General features: G+C 40.9%; 1 protein-coding gene across 1 annotated transcript in view; it reads left to right on the forward strand.

The window, feature by feature from the left end:
• Positions 1–16,858, forward strand: part of GLIPR1 (GLI pathogenesis related 1) — a 33,257-nt gene that overhangs the window by 16,082 nt on the left and 317 nt on the right. The window contains exons 3-6 of the mRNA XM_082665127.1: positions 21–266; positions 9,817–9,929; positions 13,924–14,009; positions 16,825–16,851. Of these exons, the coding sequence (XP_082521253.1) occupies positions 21–266; positions 9,817–9,929; positions 13,924–14,009; positions 16,825–16,851 (472 nt within the window). The remainder of the gene's footprint in view (positions 1–20; positions 267–9,816; positions 9,930–13,923; positions 14,010–16,824; positions 16,852–16,858) is intronic.

The raw sequence follows: 16,858 nt of genomic DNA on the forward strand, positions 1-16,858 counted from the left end.
TTTCGTATTTATTTCTGCAGACTTGGGACCCAGTACTAGCCCAAATTGCAAAAGCATGGGCAAGGAACTGTCAGTTTGCACACAACATACAGCTGAAGCTACCCCACAAGCTGCACCCAAATTTCACTTCACTGGGAGAAAACCTCTGGACTGGGTCTCTGTACCTCTTTTCTGTGTCTTCAGCCGTCACAGACTGGTACAACGAAATTCAGTACTATGACTTCAAGACTCGGAAATGTGACAAGGTCTGTGGCCATTATACTCAGGTAAGTATCTGCCTTATATTCTCTGGAAGCCGTCGTTTCAAGGGTGAGGAGAAAGCTGGAATCTGGTGTTAAGAAAAATATAGAGTAAGCTAGTGTCCCTGTAAATATGAGAGAGTAGGGGTTACAGGCTTACTTTAAAAATAAATAAATGGAGGGCTTCCTGGTGGCGCAGTGGTTGCGAGTCCGCCTGCCGATGCAGGGGACACGGGTTCGTGCCCCGGTCCGGGAAGATCCCACATGCCGCAGAGCGGCTGAGCCCGTGAGCCATGGCCACTGAGCCTGCGCGTCCGGAGCCTGTGCTCTGCAACGGGAGAGGCCACAGCAGTGAGAGGCCTGCGTACCGCAAAATAAATAAATAAATAAATAAATAATAAATAAATGGAACAGACTCCAATACCAGAGGAGATAGTGCTTGAAGAGTGTAGTTACATGGACATAGGTAAAATGTGAGGCCCACCAATCTGCACAGCCTTTGAATAATTTTGATCACACCTGTTTTCCCGTGGTATTTTGTGCCATTTGTGAGCAATCAAAGGACCTTATGAGTAAATGGATTTATTCCAGGTACGAGTTCTCTAGGAAATTTGAGTCAATTGTTCTGGGACTATAAAACTGGGAGAAATAAGCCTCTCAGACAGAAGCATCAATAAGAATTGAAGGGGACTTCCCTGGTGGTCCCGTAGTAAAGACTCTGTGCTTCCACTGCAGGGGGGCATGGGTTCGATCCCTGGTCGGGGAAGATCCGCATGCTGCGCAGTGTGGCCAAAAGAAAAAAAAATTATGGTAATAATAGTTGATGCTTTCATATCCTCTTAGTCTTTCAAACATGGACTAAGAATCTATGATGTGCCACATGAAGACGAAAAAAAAGTCCCAGACCCAGTGGAGAGGTCAACATATAAATTTGTACAAATAATCCTGTAGCTACCCTGTACCCACATCTACAGTATTAGTGTCAATAGCCACATTCAGAGCTTCTCGATGAGATTTTTTCTTTCTTTTTTTTTTTTTAAATTCAAGCTGTTTTTGGCTTCCTAACTCTAACTCACATTTGCAACATGGTGGAAACAAATCCCTAGGAAAAGTCTTCTATAATCTTCTTAACATACTGCCTCCCTATACTGGCCACATTTTATTTATTTTATTTCCTGGCGGTCCTTGTCAAACCAATAACTAAAAGTAGTGAACCTATGTTTGACTGGTTTTTAACGTAGAAAAAAATTGTTGAAATGATGTCTGAGAGCAAAAGCATTTCTAACAAGCCAGTTAACTTGGAATATTAGGTGTTTTTAAGAGCAAAATGTTGGTAGAAAAACTCAATATAGTTCAGCCTTATAAAGATACTGACCTCACTGGTGGTGGTATAGATGAAACACGTTTGGCACAGTTACAGGAAATTGTTATAATGAGAGGGAAAGGGTTGATGTCAGTGAAATTTTCATCTTAAGGTTATTGTAATCAAGGAGGAGCTATGAAATCATCAGTAGGCTTGGTCCCTTTCTTGGAAATATAAGTAAGGTCTCCCCTAGACTTGCCCAATAAGCCATCAATTTTGGTTTATATTAACAAATAAACCAGAAAATAAATTTCATTGGATTCCCACAAATCCTAAAGGGCAAGAAAGCTAAATCCAGAGTGCCTACAAGTGGTATCTGGTGCCATTATGCACTATGGTATTAATCTCCAGGAGTAATTGTCAGTCTGAAGGTGCTGACTCTCAGTCAGTGTTTAAGCTTCTCCCCTATTCTAGGCACTTTGTAAGGTACAGGTCATGCGTTTTAGTCCAGACTCCTGAAAAAACAGAGCCTGAGATAATAGCTTACGTGCTAAGATTTTACTCGGGGGTACGATCGCAGAGAAGTGAGAGGGAGGAGAAATGGCTTGTGGGGCAGGGAATGAGGGACACAGCTGGGAATGGCCCCTGACCCTTAGGAGGTGACTTTTATTTGGAAGAGACGTGTGTAAGTGCATGTGTTATAGCGTATAGCTAGTGCAGCTCGGAGAAACTGACAAGGTGCCATGGGAGCAATGGGGACAGAGCAACTGACCTGGCCAAAGGGAGGTATGGAGACACAGGACTTGTTCATACAGCAGGAGACATGTAAGTTGGTTCTTAAACTGAGTGAGAGTTTGTCAAATAAAAAGGAATGTAAAAAGAACTCCAGGCAAAATTAACAAGGTGTAGAAGGTGTACAATGTGTACAAATGAACTTGGCATTTCAGAAGAATGGCAAGCAGCTTAACCCACCAAATACACAGTGATCCAAAGACTGTTAAATTGACAACAGTCTCCTAAACCCTGCAAGTTAAAAGACACTTCATGTCCATCATTCCAGGAAGTCAAAACAAGAGGAGGAAACTTCATTATATGTCATAGAGGCCTGAGATCTCAGAGATGGCCCTTCCCAAATTAACAGAGCTTACTTGTAAATCTTCCTCTTGCATTTAGGGGAAAAAAAAGAGGGCTAATATTTGGGACATAAAACGTTTCCTAAAATCCAGTTCCTTTCAGACAGGTAGCAGAGCCAAAGTGAGTGATCCTAACCTGTTCTCTTTAAGAGACCACTACAGTCTACCCCCCAACTCAAATGAGGGAGAGGATGTCCAGGGACCTCTGGGTCTGGGAAGAGACAGCACCAGCAACTACTTTTTAAATCAATGTGGTACTTCGTTCTCTACATGTAAGATCTCATTCAACTCTCACCACACACCTCTAAGAGATGCTATTATCCATAGATGAATAAACAGGCCCAGAGGGGTCAAGAAGTTGTTACCCCAGTGTCATTTAGCTAGTAAGAGGAAGAGTTGGGATTCAGATATAAGATATGTTGCTTATCTAGTAAAGTAGTAGTACTTAGTAGTCATTGAACAAAGTTTAGATTTCTTCCATGAGCTGTTTTTCCATCAATTGGAAGAAGGCTCTGACAGCTTGATTGAAGACTTCTTGTTTTTATCCTTGCAAGAAATCTTGCTAGGAGGTCCAAGATTACTCAGTTGCCATTTTAAATTCATGCTGGAAATTACCTCAAGTGGGTATTTATAACTTCCCACTTACCCTCATGTTAATTGTTAATAAAAAGCAAGCTATTTTCAGATTTTGGCCAGTGAGCAGTGGTTGTACAGAGTAAAGACAATAGATTCAGATGCATTTTTTTTTTTTTTTTTTTTGGCTGCATTGGGTCTTTGCTGTGCGTGGGCTTTCTTTAGTTGCGGCGAGTGGGGGCTACTCTTCACTGCGGTGTGCAGGCTTCTCATTTCAGTGGCTTCTCGTTGCAGAGCATGGCCTCCAGGTGTGTGAGCTTCAGTAGTTGCAGCACCCGGGCTCTGTAGTTGTGGCATGTGGGCCCTAGAGCGCACGGGCTTCAGTAGTCGGGGTGCGTGGGCTCAGTAGTTGTGGTGCACAGGGTTCAGTAGTTGTGGCACACAGGCTCTAGCTGTGGTGCACAGGCTCTAGCTGTGGCGCACGGGCTTAGTTGCTCCGTGCATGTCCACTGCATTGGCAGAAGTATTCTTAACCACTGCACCACCAGGGAAGTCCCCAGATGCATTATTACTTCATTAAAGTGTGATATTTCTTGACATGTTAACTCAACGCTTTAGTTCTGTCTTCACTAGAGATTTCAATTGTGGAAGAATTCTGGTGTATTGATATGGAAGATTATTTAGCTTAGATATTTTGTTGCCGACAGTTCATCTTTGTAAAGTTTGGGAATAGTTTGACTTAAAAAGCTGGGCGGTGGACTCCTCTGGTGGTCCAGTGGCTAAGACTCCACGCTCCCAATGCAGGGGACCATTTTAAATTCATGCTGGAAATTAACCTGCTCAGGGAACTAGATCCCACGTGCCGTGACTAAAAGATCCCGCGTGCCACAACTAAGACCCAGTGCAGCCAAATAACTAAATAAATATTAAAAAAAAATAGCTGGGTGGGCAGCAGCTCAGGTTTGATAGTGCTAATAATGCCCACTAGATGGCACTATTGATCTCATTTCTTTTTATCCCCACCCGTTGAAATTTTTATTTTTACACCCTCCCAGAACGAACGGAAGTGTGCGATGTTTCAGTTTGTCTAGCTGATTTTGTACATGTTGCATATTACTGATAATGAGTCAGATGGACTCATACTGAGAATTGAAAGGGGAAGATGGTGTATAGGGGTTGTTAGCTAGAAGGAAGAGACATGCCTGCCCCCACTGGGTTGGGTTCCCCAGATGCAATGTTTTTGTTAGGTATAGTTTCCTGATTCTGCTAAAAAGGAGAGCACTCTGGAAGCATCTTGCTTAGGGCATGGACTGTCCTCACAGCACTTTGTGGTCAAGTAGCATTAAGTTCCACCCCTCATCTAGGAAAAATTGGGGCAGTATGTATTTATAGATTTGTTATGAGGTTAAACATGTTGCATGTAACATGCTGAACACTACCGGCCACTAGGAAAATTCTCAGTGAGTAGCTCTTAATTTTTTAAAATTTTTTGTTTACCATATGAAAAAATGAAAACATGCAACAGGAATCTACCTGATTAAAAAAAAGTTTCAAAAGTTTTAAAGCAGAAGAAAATTAGTCATAAGAGAATAAAACATGAACATCTGCTGAGAGCTTGCTATGTTCCATAAGCTGTTCTAATCACTTTCTTATTAGCCCATTTAGAATGTCAAAATAAGCCTGTGGAGTAGGTGGTGTTACCCTCATTTAATAGACGAGGAAGCTGAGGCCAAGGTCACACAGTGGGTGGCTGAGCTGAAATATAAACTTGGTCTTTGTAACCCCAGAGCCCACAGAGTTGAACCCAGAAACTGAATGCCCATGAAGCTATTAAAAAGAGGCCAACTTGAATGGATGGATAAACTGATAAATCCATGCAATAAATATTACTCGGCAATGAAAAGGAGAGTGACTAGTAATGAATTCAACAACATGAGTGAATCTCAAATGCTTATGCTTAGTGAAAGAAGCCAGATTGAAAAAGCTACATTTAAACTGATTCCACTTATGTAACATTCTGGAAAAGGCGAAACCACAAGGACAGAAAATAGATTAGTGATTGCCAGGGGCTGGGGGTGGGAGCTGACCACAAAGGGGCACAAGGGAGCTTTTGGGGAAATGTTCTAGGTATTGAATGTGGTGGCGGCTGCACAACTACATGCTTTTGTCAAAATTCATAACCTAAAACGGATGGCCTCTATGTTAATTACAACCTGATTTAAAGAGAGCCCAACTAAAACACAAGACGAATGGTAACTAACATTTGCACTGTCTTGGAAAAGAGAGATCAGAAATGTAAAAGAAAGTAGAATAAAAGAAATAGCATAAAGCATTAAGTGTGTGTGGGAGGAACCCAAAGATTAAGAGTACTTGACACTTGAGATACAACACTGGAGGAAAGTGCTCAAAGACCAGAGGATCAGAATATAAAATGATTGACTCAGGCGATTGTACTCCCAACATGGCCCGTTAGCATGCATAAGAATCACCTGAGAAACTTGTTAAAATAGAGAAACCTTTTCGCTGAATAATGTTCCAACATGTGTGTGTGTGTGCCTGTGTGTATATAAATATACTACATTTTCCTTAAGGAAATCCTGTCATTAGCGTGGATAGATCTACAGGTATTATGCTAAGTGAAGTAAGTCAGACAGACGGAGTCAAATACCATATGATCTCATTTATGTGTGGAATCTTAAAAAAATAAAACGAACTCTTAGAAAACAGATTGGTGGTTGCCAGAGGTGGGGGATGAGTGAAATGGGTGAACGTGGTCAAAAGGTACAAACTTCCAGTTTTAAGATAAATAAGTCCTGGGGATGTAATGTACAGCATGGTGACTAGAGTTAACAATACTGTATTATGTATTTGAAAATTGCTAAGAGTATATCTTAAAAGTTCTCATCACAAGAAAAAACTTGTAACCATATGTAGTAATAGGTGTTAACTAGCTATTGTGGTGGCCATTTTGCAATATATACAAATACTGAATCACTGATTCAGTATTGTACACCTGCAACTAATATAATTTTGTATGTCAGTTATATCTCAGTTTTAAAAAAATACAAATTTCAAGGACAATTCCAGTGACTCTCATGCAGTAGGACTGAGATGGGCCCAGAAATCTGCATTTTAAACAAAGCACCCCAGAGGAAGTCACTTTGAGATGCAGTGAATAGAAATGAAGAAATATAAAAATAAATACAAAAATGATTGGGAAATTAAAGTACAAGCATCAAACCTGAGAACGAATGGCCATAAAACTAGGTGCTCTCGGGGAGATAGAGGCCTGATTTACTTGGTTACCTGGAGTTCCCTGCAGGGGATTCCAGGGTGTGAGATGGGAAGGGAGACACCCCACCTCAACCAGGGAGGGCCGTCCTTCACCAAAGGAGAGCACTGATCCTCTGTGGGAGACCAGTACCTGCCTCCGTAGCTCCTCCCCAGTTGTCACACAAGGAGGAGGACAGAATGGAAAGTGTCCCGCCCCCCCCCGCCCCCCGACACTGCCCAGCCCTCTCTAGCTCCTCCCCCACCTCCTACTCCATCCACGAGCCTTGGAGGAGCTGCCTCCATCCTAACCCTCTTCCCCTACTCTACACTCTCTCCCCAGAGAGCTGTTCTTAATTGATTTTTTTTTTCTTTTTTTTGAGTAAATTTGACCTTTTTCAGCAGACACACCAGCCTTGTCTCAGTTCTGTGAGTCTTTCCCACCTCGGGGTTGGTTCGCACAGGTGTGCCCTCTGCTGGGAACCTTCTCTGGCCTCCCGGACCAGCTCACTTTCAGCTTCCGCCTCACTAACTCAGAGCAGGATCCCTGCTGTAAACTCCCTGAGCGCCCTCTGCTTCCCCTTCACAGAGCTCAAAACCCTAGCCTAATGGTTTCTTGACTGCTTTTCTCTACATTTTGTGAAGGCACCCACTGGCTCCAGCTCATTCATCTCCCTGTATTTGGTACAAGTAGTCACAAAGTTGCTAAATATATATATATGTAAAAATAATTTAAAATTCTATTTTGTATCACTGTAAAAAGGAGTGCATTTAATTGCTGGCTTAAATCCACACTAGATTTTTTTTTTTTTCTTGTGGTACCCGGGCCTCTCACTGTTGTGGCCTCTCCCGTTGCGGAGCACAGGCTCCGGACGCACAGGCTCAGCGGCCATGGCTTATGGGCCCAGCCGCTCCGCAGCATGTGGGATCCTCCCGGACTGGGGCACAAACCCGTGTCCCCTGCATCGGCGGGTGGGCGGACTCCCAACAAGTGCACCACCAGGGAAGCCCCCACATACTAGATTTTTAAAATACTTTACTTTTTTCTTCAGCCTTCTATTACAGCAAACAGTCTCAGTTAGGATGAGCTGTGTAATTTGTGTGGCCTAATGCAAAATGAAAGCGTGGATCCCCTTGTTCAAAAATCATGGGAACATTTTGGTACATGACTCTTTTTGAATTATGGTTTCCTCAGGGTATATGCCCAGTAGTGGGATTGCTGGGTCATATGGTAGTTCTATTTGTAGCTTTTTAAGGAACCTCCATACTGTTCTCCACAGTGGCTGTATCAATTTACATTCCCACCAACAGTGTAAGAGGGTTCCCTTTTCTCCACACCCTCTCCAGCATACACTACCAAACGTAAGGTAGATAGCTAGTGGGAAGTAGCCGCATAGCACAGGGAGATCAGCTCGGTGCTTTGTGACCGCCTGGAGGGGTAGGATAGGGAGGGTGGGAGGGAGGGAGATGCAAGCGGGAAGAGATATGGGAATATATGTATATATATAACTGATTCATTTTGTTGTGAAGCTGAAACTAACATACCATTGTAAAGCAATTATACTCCAATAAAGATGTTAAAAAAAAAAAAAATCATGGGAAAAGTGCCACTGAAAGTGCTAAAATGCGTGCAGCACTGAATTAAACCAGGTATGGGGCCCTTCTGATCACGGGGTCCAGTGGGACAGCACATCCCTCTCCTGGAAGCTGGCCCTGTTCTTGCTTTCCCTCCTATGCCACTAGCCACTCCCTTTCAATGTTTTGCTGGCTGTTTTTTTTTTTCTTTATCCCATGCTCTCATTTAGTTGTTTATTATCTTTGCTTACAAGATCTAATCCATTCCCACGTCTTCCAGGTTTGTGTCTCGAGCCATGCTCTGTCTTCTGACCGGCAGATGGTCGTCTGACAGGCATCTCAAGAGTAGCAGGAACTGAACAGAACCCCTTGTCTGTGTTCCCACCCACTTCCTCCTTCCCTCATTTTCCCCGTCTCAGCAAATGTTGCTCAGACCCAAACATTAACTTGATTTTTCTCTCTCCCTCTTACCCCACCCTCAAACCAAAAGCAAATTCTTTCAGCTTTACCCCTAAGCTGAACCATGAACCTGGTCAATTCTAGGGAACCCCACTACCATCACCGAAGTGAGAGTCACCATCTGCTCTTTCCAGTACCAGTGAAGCAGTCTCCCGAATTCCCTCCCTCTTTTCACCCTTGTTCTTCTCAGTCCATCTAGTTTAGCAGCCAAAGTGACCTTCCTAAGACCTGAAAAAGGGACTCTCCCTCCCTCCACTACAAGATTCCCCATGAGCTGCTCCTCTCTGACCTCATTGCCTGTGATTTTCCCCAACTCCTGGATCCCAGCTCCGCTTGCCTTTATTTATTTTTGGCTGCGTTGTGTCTTCGTTGCTGCGTGGGCTTTCTCTAGTTGCGGCGAGCGGGGGCTACTCTTCGTTGTGGCGCACGGGCTTCTCCTTGCGGTGGCTTCTCATTGTGGAGCATGGGCTCTAGGCACACGGGCTTCAGTAGTTGTGGCTCACGGGCTCTAGGCGTGTGGGCTTCAGTAGTTGTGGTAAGTGGGCTCAGTAGTTGTGGCTCACAGGCTCTAGCTGCACGGGCTTCAGTAGTTGTGGCACACGGGCTCCGTTGTTGTGGCTCGCGGGCTCTAGCGTGCAGGCTCAGTAGTTGTGGTGCACCGGCTTAGTTGCTCCGCGGCATGTGGCATCTTCCCGGATCAGGGCTTGAACCCGGGTCCTCTACATTGGCAGGTGGATCCTTAACCACTGCGCCACCAGGGAAGCCCCTCTGCTTGCCTTCTTTCTGCCACTCTTGCACGCAAGCAGACTCCACGCCAGGGCCTTTGCCCCAAGGGCTCCCTCTGCACGGATGCTCTTCCTCCATCAGTTGGTCTCCTGCATGTTTTGAGCGCTGCCTCTTCATCATTCAGGCCTTACCTCAAATGCTGCCTCCACACTCGAGATGCCTTCCCTGCACATCCAAGTGAAAGCAGCCCTCTTTCTCCCCAGCAGTCACTCTCTATCCTGTTAGCCTGTTTTATTTCTTCATTGCACTAGCTGTCAAAATTAGCTTAGTTATTGTTTATCTCTCTCTCACACTCACACACACACACACACACACACACACACACACTTTCCAACCAAATTCTGACTACCTAAAACTTCCCTGGCGGTAACTGCTTTGCCTAAGTAGAGTTAACATGCCTGTGTTTACGAAGGCCTAATCATACTCAAGTGTTCATTTTAGTATCTCTCTCTTCTTAACAATCTGTATTTTCTTTCAGATTGTTTGGGCAGATAGTTACAAAGTTGGCTGTGCAGTACAGTTTTGTTCTCGAGTTGCTGGCTTTGAAAGTCTTCGCAATGGAGCACATTTTATATGCAACTATGGACCAGCGTAAGTGCCCAAATTAACCTCTTCCTGGGAAAAGAAAAAAAAAACTATTTTAAAAGTATTTATCTTCATTATAGAAAATAAATCTGGGTAATAAAGAAGTTTAAAAGAGAAAATTAACGTTACCCTTAATTCCTCTGCCCAGAGATTTACTCCATTTACACTGATACCTTTTTCTTTGTATGTGCGTTTGTGTTTGTGTGTGTCTGTGTGTACACCTTTATAAACACTACATAAACACACACACACGAACACATTTTTAAGAGTAGGAAAACTAAAATGTTTTCAGGGACATAGATTAATTGGATATTGTAATAACACCACAAGATGGGAAGATTAATATTCCACTTAATATTTATTAACTTATTAAAAACTTTTCAAAGCAGAACAAAAACCCATTCTGAATTGAATTTCTCAATTTATATAACTTATTTCATTTACTTTTGACAGTTTTGTTTTTGAAACAGACATCATTTTTCTCCCTTTGGAAAATGGGAAGACGCATGACATTCTCCTCCCACTTCCTTTAAACTTATATATGTGTGCTTATGCATCGTACACATACTTAGAAAACTGAGATGATGGAAATACACGTTTTCTATTTTTACTTAAAATTACATATGAGCATTTTCCATGGCACTGAAGTTTTAAACAGATTACAATAATTAAAAACAATGCCATAACGTTTGTATAAAGCTTACTATGTACTAAGCACAGTTCTAAGTGCTTTGCATATATTAAACTTATTTAATCTTCATAAAATGTAAGTTCTACTATTACCCCTGTTTTGCAGATAAGACAACTGAGGCCCTGACAGGCAACCAAGGAAACTAAAACTTCCTACTTCTTTATTGGGCAGAATACTTTAGGTCCCTTTGTCTTTCTGTGTTTTTATTTTATTGAAGTATAGTTGATTTACAGTGTTGTATTAGTTTCTGGTGTACAGCAAAGTGATTCAGCTATACACGTATGTAATAGTTTGCATCTGCTAATCCCAAACTCCCACTCCATCCCTCCCTGACATCCCCACCGGCTCTTGGCAACCACAAGTCTGTTCTCTTTGAGTCTGTTTCTGTTTTGTAGGTAAGTTTGTGTTATATTTTAGATTCCAAATACAAGTGATAGTATATGGTATTTGTCTTTCTCTTTCTGACTTACTTGACTTACTTTGATAATCTCTAGGTCCCTCCATGTTGCTGCAAATGGCATTATTTCATTCTTCTTTTATGGCTGAGAAGTATTCCATATATATAAATACACACCACATCTTCCATCTTCTTTATCCGTCCATCATAGATGGACATTTAGGTTGTTTCCATGTCCTGGCTATTGTATGTAGTGCTGCAATGAACATTGGGGTGCATGTATCTTTTCGAATTATAGTTCTGTCCAGATATATGCCCAGGAGTGGGATTGCTGGATAATATAGCAACTCTATTTTTAGTTTTTTGAGTACCCTCCATACTGTTTTCCATAGTGGCTGCACCAATTTACATTCCCAGTGAGGGAATGTAAACCCTCACTGTTGGAGGGTTCCCCTTCCTCCACACCCTGTCCAGCATTTATTACTTGCAGACTTTTTAATGATGGCCATTCTGACCGGTGTGAGGTGGTACCTCATTGCAGTTTGGTTTGCATTTCTCTAATCATTAGTGATCTTGAGCATCTTTTCATGTGCCTATTGGCCATCTCCATGTGTTCTTTGGAGAAATGTCAATTTAGATCTTCTGCCCATTTTTTGTTTTTGTTGTTGTTGTTGCTGTTATTGAGTTGTATGAACTTCCCTTCGTCGGTTGCATCATTTGCAAATATTTTCTCCCAGTCCATAGTTTGTTTTTTCGTTTGTCTATGATCTCCTTTGCTGCGCAAAAGCTTGTAAGTTTGATTAGGTCTCATTTATTTTTGCTTTATTTCTATTACTTTGGGAGACTGTAGATATCTTTGTCCTAATCATTCCCATCTAGACAAAAGTCAGGCCTTTCCAGTAGCATGTTTCTCCCAAGATGAATTCTATTTCCCTAGAAGTCACAACTGCCTTGTTTTTAGCTTGTTTTTGAAGTAGCAATTTCCCCCTCTTCTTTAAAGTATGGAATGCACAATTAAAGTATGAAGCAGCATAAATGACTGCATCAAAAACATTCTAGAATTTAACGACTCAATGAGTACTGTGCTTTTTAACAATGAAAGATACTCCAATGATTAATGTCCATTTTGGATATCTTTTATAATTATCAGAATCTCTACTATATTCCTTTGACTATTTTCCACAGGGTAACATAAGCAGAAGGGTAAATTTGAGACAACCTAAATTAATTTGGAGCCAAACGAGATTTGAACATATCTTTTTAGTTGGAAATGAGGTTTTAATAAAAAGTAATGTCTCAACTCTGAAAATTAACGCATAGTATTAAGGGAGAGGTGTCCATGAACTTGGATTAGAAAAAAGTTACATCTTTTTCAGTAACTTCTATTGAAAGTAACGTTTATGAAGATAACACTCCAATCCTTATCAGCAATAGCTGTGACTGTACTGCACTACCTGTATCTTTATCACAGATATGTTCATATCACTTTGTGGTTGCTGCATCTCTCTCAAAATAGTTTTTATCACTACCTTGAAATTACTGTAATTATTAGACTCCCTGCTAGCTCTTACCTAATACTTGAGAAGTACATATTAGTATATCACAAATATTTTTAACATGTTAATAACTATTTCAACTTAATTTGTTTCCTTTATAATCCTATGAACTTTATTTTCGGTATTTTTAAACTATTTTGAGAAAGGGCCCATGCGCTCCACCAGGCTGCCACAGGGTACATGACATGAAAAAGTTAAGAACTCCTTTCCAAAAGTAGAGTTCCAAAAAAGATTAGAGCAATGGCAGGTTCACTGAAATAAATGTACAGCCTTTCATCATTACTACTCCAGAGATATTCATGGGGATATAAAATGTTTGGTTATTATTTCATTTTCTAATCTGTGATCTTGGTCAATTACTTACATTCTGTGCCTCAGCCTCTAGCTGTGGGGATTAAAAAAATTATAGTATCTTCCTCATAGGGTTATTGTGAAGATTGATTCATTCGAGGATACTTAGAACACTGCCTAGGACACGAAGAGTATTCAGTAATTATTATCTATTATTCATATCACATCTTTTATGTGAAAACAAATTGCATTTTAGAAACGACCCCATATTTCTTGTTTTATATATATATATATATATATATATATTTTTTTTTTTGCGGTACGCGGGCTTCTCACTGTTGTGGCCTCTCCCGTTGCGGAGCACAGGCTCCGGACGCGCAGGCTCAGCGGCCATGGCTCACGGGCCCAGCCGCTCTGCAGCATGTGGGATCTTCCCGGACCAGGGCACGAACCCGTGTCCCCTGCATCGGCAGGCGGACTCCCAACCACTGCGCCACCAGGGAAGCCCTCTTGTTATATTCTTTTGGAAAGCCCTTTCCCCAGCCAAATGGCTCCCATCCAATAAAAACTATGGAGGTTTGCTAGACTGAGGAGAACAAAAATGTGGGTCATGATGGCTTTTCTCAGACAGACAGTTTTTTGGATGGCAGTGATCACATAGGCCAGACAGTAAGTAGAGGGAGTACTGCTCTGAAATCAGACAAATCTAGGTTTCGTTCTGACTCTGACATCTGTACCTTGTGATTTTTGGCAAGTTACTTTATTTTTTAGAGGTTTAGTTTCCTTATCTGTAAAATAGAAATAAAAATAACTTCTTCCCCGAGTTGTCTTAAGAATTAACTGAGATGATTAAGACATAGGTTCCTAAACACAGGCACCTAGAATGAACTCTGCAAATATTAGCAGGTTTCCATTTCTGCTTCGCCCTCTCCTCTTCTTTTACCAACCCTCTGAATCTGCAGACTTTCATCCTAGGATTTAGCCAAGGACCATAATAAATTGCAATTGGAAAAAAAAAAAGAAACCAAAAACTCTCCTAATGGACAGTTTTCCTCTACTTCACAGAGGCAATTACCCAACCTGGCCATATAAAAAAGGATCCACATGCAGTGCCTGCCCCAGTAACGACAACTGTCTGGACAATCTCTGTGGTGAGTAAAAGGAGCAATCTACCAATAATACAATGTGTTCAAAACTCTTGTAACTTTCTACAGAGCTAAGAATGCAAACATTTGCTTTATCCTAACAGCTATTTTCAGGGAAAGTGGCATCAGGGTTGCAATCAAACCTGGGAATGAATATATGGTTCAAGAGAAATTTAAAGAAGCAAATAATATTCTTTAGTTAGCGCTAATCAGACAAACAACAAACGACTCTGATGCTGGGAAACTGTAGACCCAAGATTTGCTAATTTCAGCAAGATCAAAAATTTGTATAACAAAGTTAACCAAAAGAATTCTGAATTGTGTGATACTACCTGTCCAAGCACTCAAGACTTGCATTTTCATCTTTAGAATCAGATAAGTAAAGCTGCAACGTGGCACTTTTTACTAGTTAGACAGCATTTAATGAGGAACAGTGTAGGCCAATGAAGCTACATTTCCAAGGATGTTTTACATAACTTTGAAATATTAATACACAATTGGCCAAGAGTCTATTTATGGTTCCTGTCCCAGACACATTCCTTTCCATCTCAGTATGTTTTTTCTTTACTTTTTGCCATGGTGTGAAGGAAAACCTCAATCAAGCTACTGCAGTTGTGCAAATCCTCTAGGACTTTTGTGTCCAGATCTGTAACTAACTGAACCCCTCAGGGCTGCAGGGCTGGGGCGGGGTGCTAGGAGCAGAAGGAGGGTAGAGTAGACTGAGTTTAACTGCATAAATTTTTGTTTGGCCAAAGTGTTGCATTGCTTACACATTTCCTAAGGTCCTTTCCGGGTTTAAAATTATAAAATTCTTTTCAACTGCTTTTCCCTTCCTCCTGATTTGTAAACAGTGAGTTCTCATTTTTACTCCAGCTACAGAGACGCTTTTTCTACCAGCTTTCTGAGCCAGTCATTTCTCTCCAGTTCAACCATTCTTTCCCTCATAATTTTGTTTAGAGAACTCACTAACATGTAGCCATAGTGCAACAAATCCCTTCTCAGAGCACCAATGTTAACTGAATTTTTCATGTTACTCCGACACTACGAAAGCATGTCTTTTTTTTTTTCCAAGTTAGGCAGTATGACATAAGAGTTAAAACCACAGATTTTAGAGTTCAATTTCCAGTTCCACCATTGTGACGCTGGGCAAGTGTCTGGACCTGTTTCCTCATTAATGAAATGTAGACGGTGGCACCTCTTCACAGGTTTCGTGAAACGAATGAAAAAAAATTATATCTAGACCAAGTGCCTGGCATACAGTATCACTCAGTAAATATTATCTATTATCCCCAAATTCATCCTTCCTGTAATCTCAGATCTTGAGTTTACTCTTGGTATTTTGGTGTCTTCTTTGTGCCCAAGTTTTAGATGATATGTTTTTATGCTCATGAACAAGACTCACTCATGCTTCTTTAGAATCTGTGATGAAAACTGAGACAATAATTTTAAATTATGTAAAAAGTAATTTAACTGTTGCCACTGGTTAGCTGTCTTTCCCACTAGACTCTGAATTCCAAACAGGCAGGAATTATGCCTATCTAATTCAACTTTGTAACCAAAGTGCCTAGTCTAGAAAGCAAATAATTGCTAATTTGCATATTTCCTTAAAAAAATCATTCTCTATAAAAATCTAGACAGTAACACCACCACCAGCACAATGATAACAAGAAGAAAACTGCTGGAGTTTTAGCTTTTAATCTTAGAGATCTAGCCTGACATGGTCTCTAACCTTGTGGGATAAAATTCAGAAAATTAAGGCTGTAGTCCAATAATGAAAAGCCCCTGGGCTCTTAAGAGAGACAAAGGAAAACGCACGCTAATTTGCAGGAGGGTAAGGGTTAGAGGATAAAAGCTTTTATTTATCAGATTTTGTCTCTGACAAATTGTGGCAAACACTGGAGGAAAAAAATCCCTTTGTGGTCTTCTAGATACTGGTAGGTTCAATAAATACCAATGGAGGCCAAATCAGGATGGTTTTGCAAAATGTGCTGGGCACACCAATGGTACACAAGCTGATTTTTAGCTAGTGCATGGATGACATTTGTTTCAATGTTCAAAAGTTGAATGTTTAACATTTTAAAAATATATATATGTAAGAAAAAATATAACTAGCAAGCATATCATACCTTGATTTCATGGATATAACTGCCAGGAAAAGTTAAAGAAGCGGAAGCTTCGTCGCAATTCACCACAGCAAAGCCCAGTGAGTCACAGGTATGATGACCAGGGATGCTCACGAGTACCAGAGGGTCAGCTCCTTGATGGATTCCACCATAGGGGTGCAACAGCAGCTGGCATAGAACCGGTGTAAAAGAGGTGTCTGACCATTTAAAAAGTATAAGGAGGCTATGGCAGATGTGGAATTCTCTTCCCAGTGCTCTGAATGTCAAAATCTTAATAAAGCTCAGTGGAAGGAGAGGAGTAAATATGACTTTGATATCCAAATGCCCTACTGATATACTAATGACAAACTGGAATGTATGAGAGAGGCCACTGTCTGTTCATTACTGACCATAGATAGTATCATTCTTCTCAGGAGAAACTTACTTTCAGGAAAATATTTTAATAAATTGCTCACACTGATTATTACTAATACTTATTTTTAATTGTTTTATTTTAATTGCATTTATTTTATCTGCCAGTTACATTATGTAAAATGATTTTCCATTTATAGTAGTGGTATATAAAAAGTTTATATATAAAGGTTATATAAACAAGTTGAAACAGTCAATGGTTATAATTAAGAGACTTGGCTTTTTAAAAGAAAACAAAAGCCTCACCAGTATCTATTCTTTTAATTCTTTTCTTTCTTATTTTATAGCTAACCCACAACGAGACAAAGTGACACGTATGTA

The sequence above is a fragment of the Grampus griseus genome (assembly GCF_964374135.1).
Source record: "Grampus griseus genome assembly, chromosome: 11".
Classification (NCBI taxonomy): domain Eukaryota; kingdom Metazoa; phylum Chordata; class Mammalia; order Artiodactyla; family Delphinidae; genus Grampus; species Grampus griseus.